Source organism: Lacerta agilis, chromosome 14 (assembly GCF_009819535.1).
Source record: "Lacerta agilis isolate rLacAgi1 chromosome 14, rLacAgi1.pri, whole genome shotgun sequence".
Taxonomy (NCBI): Eukaryota; Metazoa; Chordata; class Lepidosauria; order Squamata; family Lacertidae; genus Lacerta; species Lacerta agilis.
Window position 1 is genome coordinate 20854203 of NC_046325.1, and position 15556 is coordinate 20869758.

Sequence of the window (15556 nt, forward strand, 5' to 3'; positions counted from 1 at the left end):
GGTCCACCCTTCCCAGCATGAGCTGCATGCCTTGAATCTTTTGAATTTTGTGTCAGTCTCCCAAAGGTTGAAACTATTTCACATTTTGTGGCCTTCTTAAGGTTGCGTCAATCAATTCCTTCTGAAATGTGAGGTGTCCACTTGAATTTTTAGTAAAGAGCCCTGCTAGGATTGGGGTTCTGTGGGTTTTCCCACTAGAGGTTTTGGATTTTTTCATGATCCCTGAAGATTCATCCAGGTTCACTATACTTTACATTTCCTTCACTTTAAAAGCAGTTTTCTATCTTTCAAAGACCCATTTCTGCCACCAGCTACCCTCTTGGCCTTCCAAAGTAAGGTTTTCTTTGAATTGGGAGGTGCAAAGCAATTTGGAACTCTTTGCGTTTCAAATGGAGCACTCAAGAAGTCTAGCTGTGGCTCCAATATAGCACTCTGGTTTTTGTATTATGATGAATGAACGGTGAGGTGGTGGATGCAGAAAACAGTGGCCTTTCCTTTGAACTTGTTCATAGCTGTTTCTTATATTTGTAAACTTCACTATAGGTGAATGAATGGGATAATGAATGTTAGCATCATATCAAAATAGGGAAATTTTCCTAGGGAAATTTTCCTAGCTCCAAGTGAATTCTCAAAGACATTAGTTAGATGGGTGGTTTTTAAAGGGCCTTCACCTTACCAAGCAGCCTTTGGATAGTGATGAGGATTAAAGGGGTACAGTAGGAGACGACCCCTTTGTATCAACAACGGGCAATAAGATTGTGCCCTCTGAATGGGAGTCACTCACACAGTACATGGTCTCTGGGTCTCCATTTTTTTAAATAGACACTGTCTAGACTCTAGTATCATTGGTCAACTTGAATAAAATATTGGGAGCAGTATGTTTATGTCCCTAAATTTATTTATTTATTTACTTATTTATTTGCTTTGTTTCATTGTTTCTCCCTTATTTTTTCTCCTAGAATACATAAATAAATCTAGTCTAGAATACATTTTTTGCCAAAACATAATGTATATTTTCCCACTTGTGAGCTATTCATGACACTGGTGATCCATAAAAAAAACATTTTCTGCTCTGGTCCCATCCTTTGGAATAATCATCTCCTTCTCATATGGGAAGCATCATCAGTTAAACCTACTGTAGACATATCTTTTCACCAGGCTTTCCATGATCATTAAGCTGGATCTTGACTTTTTGCCCATTGCAGTGCTTTAGTGCATTTTTGTACTTCGATGGATGTTTCAGCAGTTTGTACTTATGGGTTTAGTGCAGGCGTCAGCAAGGTTATCCGGCCATGGGATGGATCAAGCCCACAGAGATCATCTGTGAGCCAGACATGCGCAGCACTATGCCAGAAATTGTGTCTGCACATGTCCACGGCGCCGGAAATCGCTTCTGCTCATGCCCAGATGCCAAAAATTGCGCCTGCGCAGAAGTGATTTTCAACATCTGGACATGTGCAGACGTGGTTTCTGGTATCTGCGCGTGCGCAGAGACCATTTCCGGCGCCACTTGGCAAGTCCCTGCACCGTGCTGCACTGGTTTAGAACAGCATGCGGGGGGCTTGCTGAGCTATCGGCTCATTTGGCGGGTGGCTCATGGGCTGGTAAAATTGTCTCCATGGGCGCATCCAGCTCATGGGCTGGAGGTTGCCGACGTCTGGTTTAGTGCATATTCGTAATATTGCACTTTTAGTTATTGTGATATACAAACAGAGAGAGGTCAGTGTAGCAATGATAAATTTCCCCCATGTGTGGCTTGTTACCATTTTCTCTTCCATCACTCGTCTCTCTGATGCTTTGATATCCTTTTCTCATTGACTTGTTTAAACATACACACAATCTAAATTCAGACTGCAAGTTCCTTAAACTGAATATCTTCCTTCATTCCTTAAGTTATGCCATGAAGATCAATAGCACTGCAAAAATAAATACTTTTAAAAATATCAAAATAACAGTAATAACAAGAAGAAGTGAGGCAAACAAGAATTCAAAGTGATCTGTTAAGGGATATATTTCCATTATCATGATGGATCGGCTCCACCTCTTAGTGGGGACCCATTGCACATAAGCTGCCAAGCCTCCCCCCTCAGCATGGGGGGCAGGACTATGTCCCACCTTGGGCTGGGGAGGCCCGGCCATGCCAGGTAGCCAAGCGGCCAATGAGGCGGCTTGGGGCATGGTCGGGTACAATTTTAACCATGGCGTGATGCTGAATTGCCCCTTTTGGCCTTGCTATGGACTTTGGTTGGTCGCCGTTGAGTGGCCTGGTAGGAATTTTTCCACTTGGCAAATTGGCACCAGCCACTTGGTTTTCACCTACCTCGTAGCAATTGTCACAACTTTGTAAGGTTTGGCGGTTAGGCATTGGAATAGCAAAGTGTGGGGGAGGGGAGGTGCGGCCATCACCTGCCCCTCCATGCTTAAGGGTATTCCGTTAAAGGAATCCGGGGGTGTGGATCTTATCCAAAGCCTGGGGAGGGGCTAGGGCCATGCCAGCGGGAACCCAAGGGGTGCTCGAGTCGATCCACATCGGCGGGGCTCCCCCTACTGGTGGTTTACCTTTACCAGACTCCCTGCAAGACAGGCAGGAGTCAGATATAGTCGGTTGATGCCAGTGCCTAAGTCAATACCGCTCACATTCTGTAACCAATAAAGTTGTGGCCTAAATTTTGCCCATTAACAATTAACCTAAATTTCTGTGTCCTTGTGTCTTTATTCTCATGGGGGTGGCTTGGGGCTTTGACACGCAACATGGAGCCTTAAATTTCACAGCCTATAAATGAGGGATCTGTTTGTATGAACTTGTGTGAGATCTTCAAGTTATAACAAATGTGAGCGATCTAGTTGTGAACTATGCAACTGACTACATATTATCCCTCAAAGAAGAAAATAATAACGCAGAGTTGGAGGGGTGTGTCTCATTATACTTTTACCAATTATCATGCAGCTTCAAGGAACATCAAGACACAGGGGAAATTATAATCACACCTATCATTGTCAGAATTACTTGTTCGCCTTGTATTTAACAGAGGTTATACAGGTTTCGTTAACAAGACCAATGATCAGAATCTGACAAAAATATATAAACCTCTAGTACTATTGAGCAATGGATCTCTGCATAGGTAAGACTCTGTCATTTTCTTCTCTGATTACTCTATAGATGTTAGGACATGTTTCTCAAAAGCTGACTCTGACAAAGAACAATGCTGCATAAGAATCCCTATCCTGATTCTCTCTCTTTGTCTATATCTGCTTCACAGATATTTACTGCCTCACTTTAATGAAATTCACATTTCATGGAGAATCCATGGGTAATTTTCTGGGTTACACTTTCTTTGCACACCATTTTTTTGGGGAAATCATTCATACCTGTAGCTGAACAGATGTATATGAATATTTTAACTCACTCACAGAGGGAGAAGTGAAGAGATGCACTGTTGAGAGTGCTGATGAACACAGAACCATTTTTTATAAATAAGATCAGGAGAAAAATGGTGCACATATACCCTAAGATATCAAGCTATAAATGAGTGTAGCACCAGTTCACCACCATTCAAGGAAGACTGTAAGAAATCATATAATAGCCAATTATATAGAGCTGTAGATACTAACCTGGGAATGTACACCTGCATGCAAAATATTATCAACAAAATCATGCTTGTGGTCTTTTTGTTGCTTGTACTGCTGTCTCAAACTCTGTGCAAGACACATTCCATTAACTGCCATATATATGATGATCCCCTCCCTATTCCTCATGAATTTTACCAGCCAGCTGATATCATCATCGGGGAGATTGTTTCCCAGGTCTTCTTAAACTATGATGACTTCAATTTCATGAAACAGCCTACACCAATGTTGATTGATGAATCAATGTAAGAAATTAATTTTGTTCTCTTTCTCTTTCTCTTTCTCCCCCATTCTGTAAAATACACCATTAAAATGGAAAACACACCATAATTCAAGACTGTGCGCTGATATGAATTTATGGTCTATCTATAATAAAACTAAAGAAAAATGTGACGAAAGTGGAAGTTGATGAATTTCACACTTCCAGCTTGTTAATCACCTTGTCTTACCTTTACATTTTATTGTTGATCATAAAATACTAATAAGTTTCCCTCCACAAGCTCCGTTGAATCAGTGATCCTGTACATTTCTATTGAGCTTCTTCTGAATAATCACATGGTGGATTATGCCTGTGCATTCATTCATTCATTCATTCATTCATGTCATAGATGGCTTAATAATATTTGAAAAGTCTTTAAAGGGAGAGAGGGGCCAAAATTTAACAAATTAATGAAAACACAGGGCTTTGCCATTTCAGTTTTTCTCTTATTCTCAGACTTTACCCCTCTCTTTGCCTGTTCCATTGCATTTCCAGACTTCTGGTCTTTTTAATGATGCATTAGATACTATTATATTTGAAAAATACCAGAATGTTTAACTCTACCTATTTCTTTCACACTGGAGAGGCTTCTTGTCTCCAACTGGTGTTCATACTAAAAGTTCACAAATCAAAAATTATAGTGGCATGTGGATTTTAGAAAGTACATTGTGAATTGGCCTTCTGAAACATGCACTATATGGGACATTTCTTTCACATGTAGGTGAGTTTCCAGAAATTTGTAAGGCTCCCCTTTATGCATCCAACATAATCTCACATACCTCCCCTTATTGTAAGTGTCCTGCAGTTACATTAATGTACATCTAATGTATCTTAGATGTCAGACAATATAGATGCTCAATTGTCAGTTTTTTGAACTAACTTCATGTTAATCTAAATTTCTTCTTTAACAGAAGATGTTGGACTTGGACTGAGTGTATCAAATTAAATAATAACAAATAGAGTTACTTTAAAAAAAAATAGAGATATGAATGTTTCATAGCAAAACATTTCAGCTTCTGCTATCTTCAGCAGCGCTGATGTGGATCAAAGCGTGCTGCAGTTCTAGAACTGAAAGATGGAATACTCACAAATTGCTTGGACTGAATGATGCAAGATTTAGACAATGTTTTATTAAGGTGCCTTGTGTATATATTGAAATATTTTCTCTTATTTCCACTATTCCTGGCTGAGATGGCATTTCTGTTGCCATGACTGAAAAGCCCTGGTGACTATGACACTCTGTCATTCTCATCCAAGCAGCAGAAGTCAGAAGCCAACTAATTTGTTTCTTTGGGGAGGATAAAACAACCAGAAAAATAGGTGTCGGAATTATTGTGCTGAGAACCTTTAACATTTGCTCCTTTAAAATATATATATATATATATCTATTATTGTTTAAGATGAGCAGAATCAACAGAAACTGAAGATATGTTAGCTCTTCAAAGGACATTGATTTAAGAAGGATAGCTGCAAGGCCAGCCTTTGGTGTTTTGGTTATTTATTTATTTATTTATTTATTTATTACAAATCACAATCTTCCCTATTACTTTAATGTCAGTTTATATGAAATAGAAAATATCATAGAAATGCCTCTATGTAAGAACACTGCTAAATTTCAGAGAATATGTGCAGGGAGGGTGTTTTTTGTGCTAGATGTTCTTATATTTGATGCTGGAGTTGTTCAGAAGTGAGTTTGCTTCCTCCCTATGGGTCTGTGGAGAAAATATATCAACTAAGTTTGCCCGCTACCAGGGCTGTCTCTTGGATTGGTTCTATGGCCCATTGGCTCCCATGTGGGCTTCTGGACAGACCCCTTTAGCAGGATACACAGATATTAAAGATCAAGACCCAATGCCTTAACCACAAGAGTTGTGACAATTGCTATGTGGCAGGCAAAAACTTTCAGACAGGCCAATTAGTCTGCAGGGAAAATTCCTCCCTGGCCCAGAATATTGCAACCAACTTGTCCATAGCAAGGTCCTTGCATGTCCCAGCCCACCCACCTTTGGGAAGGACTAAAAAGCAATAGGATGGGAGGGTGACTTCTCTGCCCCTTAAGCAATCATCCCACATCATGGGCCTCAACACATCAAAATTGTGCCACAGGAAGAGAAGCTCCAACATTCCCCCTCTGGCTGTGCAAATGATGAAAACCCCACCTCCAGCACCCATGGTCCACAGCACAACTGTACCAGGGCAACAAAGCCACCACCCAATCCTCCTGGGGAAGTGACTATTACTACTTCACAGCAGGAATATACTTATTTCAGATTTTTCTCAATGTATTGTCTCCTATGGTCCGAAGGTTCACCTCAGTCTTGCAAGCATTTGAATGTAAGCTGATAAAGAGCATTTTTGTTGTGGTGGTTTGTTAAGCTCTAGAATCATCTCAAAACAGTTAGACTACTTAGTTTTCCATGCAAGAAATATCTCTTTCAGGTGTCAATTCTTCTTTAGTCTATTGTAATCTAGGGTCGTAAAATTTGCCTCAATCTTAGAAGCACATGAATGAATGAATGAATGAATGAAGAGTACATATGCATTTTTGTTATTGTGGTTACTTTATTAAACAGTTGTCATCCTTATTACAGTTCAGTGCCTAAGAACTACCAGCACATCCTGGCTTTAGCATTTGCTGTCAAAGAGATCAACGAAAATCCCACAATCTTGCCAAATATATCTCTGGGTTTCCACATCCTCAACAGCTACTTGAGTGCAAGAATGACCTATAAGGCTACTCTCAGCCTGCTTTCCACACAACAGAGGTTTTCCCCCAACTTCAGGTGTAACGACCAGAACAATCTGATTGCTATCATTGGAGGATGTTTCTCTGAGATCTCTGTCAATATGGCTGCCATTTCAGCAATCCAAAAGACTCCACAGGTAAGCTTAAAATGCTGGGAGGTTAATGATGTCCAGCAATGGTTTGGGCTCTCTCTTCCTCTCTCCCAACAAAGGGGCTGCTCTTTACTGTCTCCTGCTTGTGGAAGTGCCTACTGAATCCTTTGTAATGGCTTACTGGTAGTTAGAGCAGGAAAAGCTAGCCTGATTATGAGCTCACCAGTTTGGCTACTGGTGCTTCTGTTGGCACCAGCAGCACCTGTCACCTTGGCTTTTGGTCACTTCTATGCAAATGCCTTATTTTATTATTTTATTATCTGTTCCCATCTTTCTGTGCTGCTGCCCTGTGTACAGTCATACCTTGGTTGCCGAACACCATGGAACCTGTACGTTTCTGCTCCTGAATGATCGAAAACCGGAAGTGAGTGCTCCGGTTTTCAAACAATTTTCGGAAGCCAAATGTCTGGCGTGCCTTCCATGGCTTCTGATTGAGTGCAGGAAGCTCCTGTAGCCAATCGGAAGCCGCGCCTTGGTTTTCGAATGAGAATGTATTCAGGAAGGATGGGAAAAGTTGTGAACCAAAACTATAAACCAATAAGAACAATAGGACAAAACACTGCTTAAAACACCAAAAAAACCAGATATTTATTTATTTTACTATAAGCACTTTGACTCAAAGGGAGGAAAGAATCAGAAAATATACAATGCTGGTTAGGTTGGGTAGGTTGCTGGTAGGGTAAGGATTGACAGACTATACATACACACACACACGTAGACACACACACTACATGACAGTTATGGCTACGGAAATAGGCCCAAACGTGTGTGTGTGTGTGTGTGAGAGAGAGAGAGAGAGAGAGAGAGAGAGAGAGAGAGAGAGAGAGCACACCTGCCTAATAATTAAGAAGACACAGAGACAAAAATTGTTGGTGTTGTGAAAAATAAGTTGGATTACACTGACTGATGGAAAGAAAGGGATGGAATGAAATAAACAAAGGTATACATTGGGACTAGTGGCAAACAAGATAACCTGAGAAGAAAAATATCTAACCAGCAAGCAACCATGCATTGTTCTTTCAAGCAAAGGACTATGAAGAGTCATTTTTGTGCAAAACAACCCCAAAATTCATTGTTTTACAACCTGTTGAGTTTTAGGCTTTAAGAGCCGAGTTTAAAAATAACTGCTGTAGGTTTTAGAAGCCATCTACACAAGAGGAGCAAGCATTCAAATGTTAAAACTACACAGGTGAAATTCTGCATTAGAGAGTTCTTGGTGATAGTGATGAAGTTAACAAGAAGCAGGACTTGCTTATCATCCTTTCCTCTAATGGTACAGGTTATAGACCCTACCACCACAGTACAGTACAGTACTATACAGCACTATAACTACAGTATAATTGAATGCAAAGAGGAGTTAACCCATATGGGAAATTCATAAGAATGAATTAATAGTTGAGCAGAATGTCAGGGTTATAGATTCTACGTAGAAAGTTTGAAGGAATATTTTCATCCTGAAAAAATGGAAAGTAAAGAGGGCACAATAGCATTTTTAAAATACCAGAATGGCTGCCACACAGAAGATCACAAAAACTTGTTCTAACCCTCAGGACAGTCCTAGACTTTGGTTGATTTTTAGGTGACCTATTCAGTACAGTTCAGCAATAGAACTACAATGCGATATGTCCACTTTTGGTCACTCAAGGTCTTATGTAAATAGAAGCTAGGTAGACATCTGTTGGAATCACTCAAATTCTGGATTTCCAGCATCACACAGGGATCTCGACTAGATGAACTACCTAACCCAGTGCAATGCTGTGATTTCAAGATATAGCATTCATGCATCATTTCTAGTTTTTGTTTTCAGGCCACTTATGGCTCATTTCTGCCACTGCAAGGTTCCAACATGCTATATCCATTCTTGTATCAAATGGTCCCAACTGAATCCCACCAGCAAAGAGGAGTTGTGCGGTTACTTCAGCATTTTGGGTGGAAATGGGTCGGAGTTGCTGCTGTGGATGATGACAAAGGGGACAGGTTTTTGCAGACAATGGTGCCTATGCTTTCTCAAAATGGCATCTGTTATGCCTTCATAATAAGGCTACCAAAATGGAACTATGTGGATGAGATGATAGATTTGTTTTTAGAGCGCTGGGATACATATGAAGTTGCAACTGAGACAAAATCCAATGTATTCTTTATATATGGTGAACCTCCGTCTTTTCAGGTTGTGAGGATATTTCTTTTTGTAGCATCCAGTTTGGAATGGCCTCCTCTTGGTAAAGTGTGGATTGTTACATCCCACTGGGATTTCACCTCAGTGTCCTTTCAAAAGACTTGGGATATGCAAACCTTCCATGGTTCCATATCCTTCACTGCTCACTCAAATCAGCCACCAGTCTTCCAAAAGTTTATTGAGGGGATAATGCCTTTTAAGGTGAAAGGAGATGGATTTATCCAAGACTTCTGGGAACAGGCATTCAGCTGTTCATTAAAGAAGCAGGAGGAAGCCTATAAGGAAACATGCACTGGGGAGGAGAAGCTGGAGAGCATTCCTGGTATTTTGTTTGAAATGAAGATGACTGGCCATAGTTACAGTGTCTACAATGCTGTCTATGCTGTGGCACATGCTTTGCATGGCATATATAGGTTGAGATTGAAGCATAGAAGGTTGTCAGAAAATCAGAGACTGGTATTTCAAAATGTGCAACCATGGCAGGTAAGTACAATTTAATGTATGACCCAGAAGTAAATAAACTTTAGGTGCTATTAATCTGTTTGGATAATAAATGCCAGCCTCATTATAAAATAGTGATTTTTGATATTGTGACAAGTTAATGATATTACAAGCAAGAAATAAAGAGCAATCACATATATTGTCCAGAAATAAAACCAAAAATACACAATGATAGAGCTTTCTGAAACTCATTGGAATTGCTTCAATACCTAATTATCTCTTTCTGTATTTTCAATGTAGGTCCATGACTTTCTAAGGCATATCATATTCAATAATAGTGTTGGAGAAGCAATACGCTTTGATGACAATGGAGAATTAGTTGCAAGTTTTGATATTACAAACTGGATGATGTTCCTCAATGGCTCAGTCGTCAGAGTCAATGTTGGAAGATTGGATCCTCAGGCTCCTCCAGGAAAAGAGTTATTGATTCATGATAAACAAATTGTCTGGCACCAAAGTTTTAATCAGGTGAGACAAAGTGGGTAATAATTAAGATTATAATGCAAGAAAATGTTCATTAGGCCAGTTCATCACTGTTCTTTTCAGGTACTGAGTACCTTGAAAGGAACGCTGTGATCACTAAAAGTCAGCATGGGTTTATGAAAAATAAGTCATGTCAGACCAATCTGGTCTCATTTTTTGACAAAATTACAAGCCTGGTAGATGAAGGGAACGCTGTGGATGTAGCCTATCTTGATTTCAGCAAGGCCTTTGACAAGGTGCCCCATGATAGTCTTGTAAAGAAGCTGGTAAAATGCGGGCTAAACAATGCTACCATTCAGTGGATTTGTAACTGGCTGACTGACCAAACCCAAAGGGTGCTCATTAATGGCTCCTCTTCATTCTGGAGAGAAGTGACTAGTGGGGTGCCACAGGGTTCTGTCTTGGGCCCAGACTTATTCAACATCTTTATCAATGACTTGGAAGATGGGCTTGAGGGCATCCTGATCAAGTTTGCAGATGACACCAAATTGGGAGGGGTGGCTAATACCCCAGAGGACAGGATCACACTTCAAAATGATCTTAACAGATTAGAGAACTGGGCCAAATGTAAAGTACTACACTTGGGCAAAAAAAATATGAAAGGCACAAATACAGGATGGGTGACACCTGGCTTGAGAGCAGTACATGTGAAAAGGATCTAGGAGTCTTGGTAGACCATAAACTTGACATGAGTTAACAGTGTGATGCAGCAACTAAAAAAGCCAATGCAATTCTGGGCCACATTAATAGGAGTAAAGCATCTAGATCAAGGGAAGTAATAGTACCACTGTATTCCGCTCTGGTCAGACCTCACCTGGAATACTGTGTCCAGTTCTGGGCACCACAGTTCAAGAAGGATACTGACAAGCTGGAAGGTGACCAGAGGAGGGCAACCAAAATGGTCAAAGGCCTGGAAACGATGCCTTATGAGGAACGGCTTAAAGAGCTGGGTATGTTTAGCCTGGAGAAGAGAAGGTTAAGGGGTGATAAGATAGCCATGTTCTGTATATAAAAGGTTAAGGGGTGATAAGATAGCCATGTTCTGTATATAAAAGGATGTCATATAGAGGAGGGAGAAAGGTTGTTTTCTGCTGCTCCAGAGAAGCGGACATGGAACAATGGATTCAAACTACAAGAAAGAAGATTCCACCTAAACATTAGGAAGAACTTCCTGACAGTGAGAGCTGTTTGACAGTGGAATTTGCTGCCAAGGAGTGTGGTGGAGTCTCCTTTGGAGGTCTTTAAGCAGAGGGTTGACAGCCATCTGTCAGGAATGCTTTGATGGTGTTTCCTGTTTGGCAGGGGGTTGGACTGGATGGCCCTTGTGGTCTCTTCCAACTCTATGATTCTATGATGGAAACTTGTGGCTAATAACTCAACTGCATAACGGGTCAGCTGCCAGGGTTAGACTTAATCCTGCTAGCGACCTATCAAACTCTGTTCCCATTAATAGAGGAGTGCGCCAGGGATGCATACTTGCTCCTTTTCTTTTTAACCTTTTTATCAGTGATATGAGAATTCCCCTGATAGAATCTCAAGAAAATATTCATGCCCCTCATCTTGCTCAATATCGTTGCCCCCTTTTACTGTATGCCAATGATGCGGTGATTTTATCCTTTTCAAGAATTGGCCTAAGGAGAGCTCTAAAGATTTTTGGTCTATATTGTAAGTCTAATTCCCTTACAATAAACCATGTTAAATCTAAAGTTTTAATTTTCTCAAATAGCCGAAGAACATATAATTGGAAAATAGATGGGATAACCATTGAGCAGGTTTCTAAATTTCAGTATTTGGGTGTTTATTTTCAGTATAATATGGGTTGGAAACCACATCTTACTTATACATCAAACAGAGCCAAGTCCTTTGCCTTTGCGCTTCTGCGCTTTTTCTTTTTAGATGGTGCATTCCACGTTCCATCTGCGCTAAAGGTTTTCAATGCTAAGGTGATTGCAACATTGGCATACGCGATCCCTCTATGGGGACCCTTTGTTAACCTAACCCTTCTGGAGACAATCCAAAATCAGTTTTTGAGGAGGTTGTTAAAATTACCCAGATGCGTAAGCAATTCGGCTATATGACTAGAATTAAATGTACCATCACTAGGAACCATTTTATGGAAACGTATCTTAAGTTACTGGCTGTCATTGTGGCATAGACTTCCTAATCTCCACCTGAGCCAATGTCTTTGGAGAGATGGCTTCTCTAGTCCTTGGTTGAAAGCTATACATAATAAACTTGTGGACATTGGGTTATCCCCATCCGAATCTCCTGGAACTGGACTTAGTCTCAGCCAAAAGAGCTTTTTCTCAAAAGTTAGAGGAGACTGATTTTCAGCTTACCTCTCTTACAAGTCACAGAACTTGCTCACCATCTAACTTAGGCCTATTACCACCAAATAAACTACCACATTACTTAACCAATCTCTCCGTTGTGAGGTATAGGTGTGCCTTCATAAAAGCCAGATTTAATGTTTTCCCATCAAATGTTTTGAGCAATAGACTTTCCAATGGTCAAATCTCCCTCCTTTGCGACTGTAATAGTGGTTCCATAGAATCCTTACAGCATATATTTTTTTTGCTGTCCAATTCATTCGGCAGCTCGGTCCAAATTTTTGGTTCCACTTTTGAAGAAAACCCAAGATGGAACTCAGGATGCTAAATTAATTTACTTATTAAATGACGAGGAACCGAATAGAACCCATATGGTTGCTAGGTTTTTGACTAATGTGCTATTTACAAAGAAGAGGAATGGTTCTCTTCCCATTTATGACAATGCAGAAAATAATTAAGACCTATTATTGGGGAGATAAAATAGGTGATAAATTAATTTTAACAGATTTTTTATTTTAATTAAAAAAAACTAGTTCAGTTGGACTACTCAGATCTCAGTGTGACTTAGATAAAAGGGTATAAATGGGTTGTTTTAAAATTGGTTTCGTACTGTATTGTTTAAATTTGTTAAATTGTTTTACTCCGTGTGTATTATGATGAATGTGTTTTGCGATGTGACATGGCCCACATGGCCGAAATAAACCTACCTACCTATGATGGAAAGCATTCTTTTTCAACAACAACAACAACATAGATCATTCCTTTCTTTTCATAGTTCTGGAAATCTCAGTTTACTCTGACCTCGTGATCCATCTCTAAATGTCTTATAGAGAAAAGAAAATCAGGATCTCTGTTGGGTCCCCTTCAAAGAAATATTGGGGGGAGTGAAGATCCCTCGCCCCGCTGGAGTTGGCACACTATTTACAGGCCTGCCATTCTTAAAAAAACAAAAACTAGTTCTTACTACAAGCGACTTTTATCAATTTGCTGATTTTTCCTAAGTTCTGGACACGAGAACAGCTATCTTCATGGTTGAAGCACTAACCTTTGTAATCAAGCCTTTAAACTGGTTAATCAAGTTTAATTCTAACTCAATGTGGACAGAACAGGTCTGCAAAGGTTTAGACTTTAAATTTATTATTATTTGGGCAGGGGGATTTATCTTAGTCAAGAAGAAACTTGGTTCAAATATGGGAGCACACCCAACACCACTTACATTTTTTTCCCTTTGAAGCTGAAGCCTATAACAGCAGTACTATCAGACTGTGTAATCTGTTACACAGAAGTGACACACTATTTGCAGAACTGCCATTCTTTTTAAAAAACAAACAAACAAACAAATCAAACTGCTCTCATTTATAATCATCCTTAATATTTCTGCACAGATATTGCCAGTTTCTGTATGCAACGACAACTGCTATCCTGGTTACAGCAGGAAAAAGAAGGAGGGAGAGAAATTTTGCTGCTATGATTGTGTGCCATGTCCAGAAGGGATGATCTCACACCAAAAGGGTAAGAGACATAATTTCCTGATATATCAATCAATTTCCATAAAGTAAAACATTATCTATTATGTTTTGGTCGGAAGGTGTGCACCCACTAAATGGATATAGTGTTAATTCAAATAACAAATACCGGTACCTTTCAAAAGAACTACACATTTGTTTAGCAATTCCAAAGGCAGGCTGGGCAATCTTGGCTGCCTGATGAAAGAATTGCATGAATGCAAGATCACAAAAGGATGTATACTCACTAATGTTTAGAAGTGACTTTCTTATACATTTCGAAATAATACTCTTACTTTTCCTTTTCACATTTTTTAAAGACATGGATTCCTGTGTCAGTTGTCCAGAGGATCAGTATCCTAACAAGGACCAAACTCAATGCATTCCAAGAGTTCTAAGCTACCTCTCTTACAAAGAAGATTTAGGAATCATCTTAACTATCTTGGCTATTTCTTTCTCCTTCGTCACAACTTCAGTACTTGGGATTTTTATGAAGCACAGGGACACTCCCATAGTCAAAGCCAACAACCGAACCCTCACCTACATCCTCCTCATCGCCCTCCTCCTTTGCTTCCTCTGTTCTTTGCTCTTCATTGGACAACCTGGAACAGTAACTTGTCTTCTTCGACAAACTACATTTGGTGTCATCTTCTCTTTGGCCCTTTCCTCAGTGTTGGCAAAGACCGTTACTGTAATTCTAGCATTTATGGCAACTAAACCAGGTGCCAGAGTTAGGAAATGGGTAGGGAAAGGGTTGGCAAATTTCATCGTCCTTTCCTGCACCTTTATTCAAGCTGCTGTTTGTACTCTTTGGTTAAGTACTTCCCCTCCATTCCCAAGTACAGATATGCGCGCATTGCATGGAAAAATCATACTGGAATGTAATGAAAGTTCAGTTACCATGTTTTATTGTGTCTTGGGTTACATGGGTTTTCTAGCCATAACCAGCTTCATTGTGGCTTTTTTAGCCAGGAGGTTGCCTGACAGTTTCAATGAAGCCAAGTTCATCACTTTCAGCATGTTGGTGTTTTGCAGTGTTTGGCTGTCCTTTGTTCCGACCTATCTGAGCACCAAAGGAAAATACATGGTGGCTGTGGAAATCTTCTCCATCTTATCATCCAGTGCTGGATTATTGGGTTGCATCTTTTCCCCAAAATGCTACATTATTCTGCTAAGGCCTCAGTTGAACAGTAGGGAGGAACTAATAAGGAAAAGAAAATGAAATGATATATTTCCATCTCTCCATTGTGTGTGTGTTGCCATGGCAGCAAACATTAAATTTATTTTTTATTTATTTGTATACCGCCCTATGCCCACATACTAATGGCATAGAATTCACACACACACACACACACACACACACACACACATATCTTGCATGGAATGCTTATGACCAGAGTAGCTTTTGGTTATTAGGCACTGCTGTTAGGGACATAAGGGGCATTTGATGAGATTTTGATTTGATGAGAGGACAGAGACTGAGGCGGCAACAGAAAGGGGAGGAGGGGGCAACCAGCCAAAAAGGACAGCAAAACTAACTGCCTTTTGCTATGAGGCTCACGAAGTGCCCCAAAAGTGTCCTGTCAGCTGCTTAAGGCGCTAAGATTACCTAAGGCTCTGATATGGTAGCTTTGTGAGCCATTAAATCTGCAGAGGCCTATCTCCAAGTGAAGCCTTACAGATGTTGGCTTAATTGCAATGCAGTAAGACTCACTTCTTCAGGGGATCTGGATGATTTTTGAAGGCCCCTCACTGTACTCAGCCACCAGTGGTTCCA

The 15556-nt window shown here is 40.2% G+C and overlaps 1 protein-coding gene across 1 annotated transcript; it reads left to right on the forward strand.

Moving 5' to 3' along the window:
- Window positions 1-1230: 1230 nt before the first annotated feature.
- LOC117057624 (vomeronasal type-2 receptor 26-like) lies at window positions 1231-15001 on the forward strand. The gene is made up of 7 exons (XM_033168466.1): window positions 1231-1323; window positions 3769-3872; window positions 6478-6769; window positions 8592-9443; window positions 9702-9929; window positions 13660-13786; window positions 14100-15001. Exons 1-7 carry the CDS (start codon window positions 1231-1233, stop codon window positions 14999-15001), a joined length of 2598 nt encoding a protein of 865 aa, XP_033024357.1.
- Window positions 15002-15556: the final 555 nt, after the last annotated feature.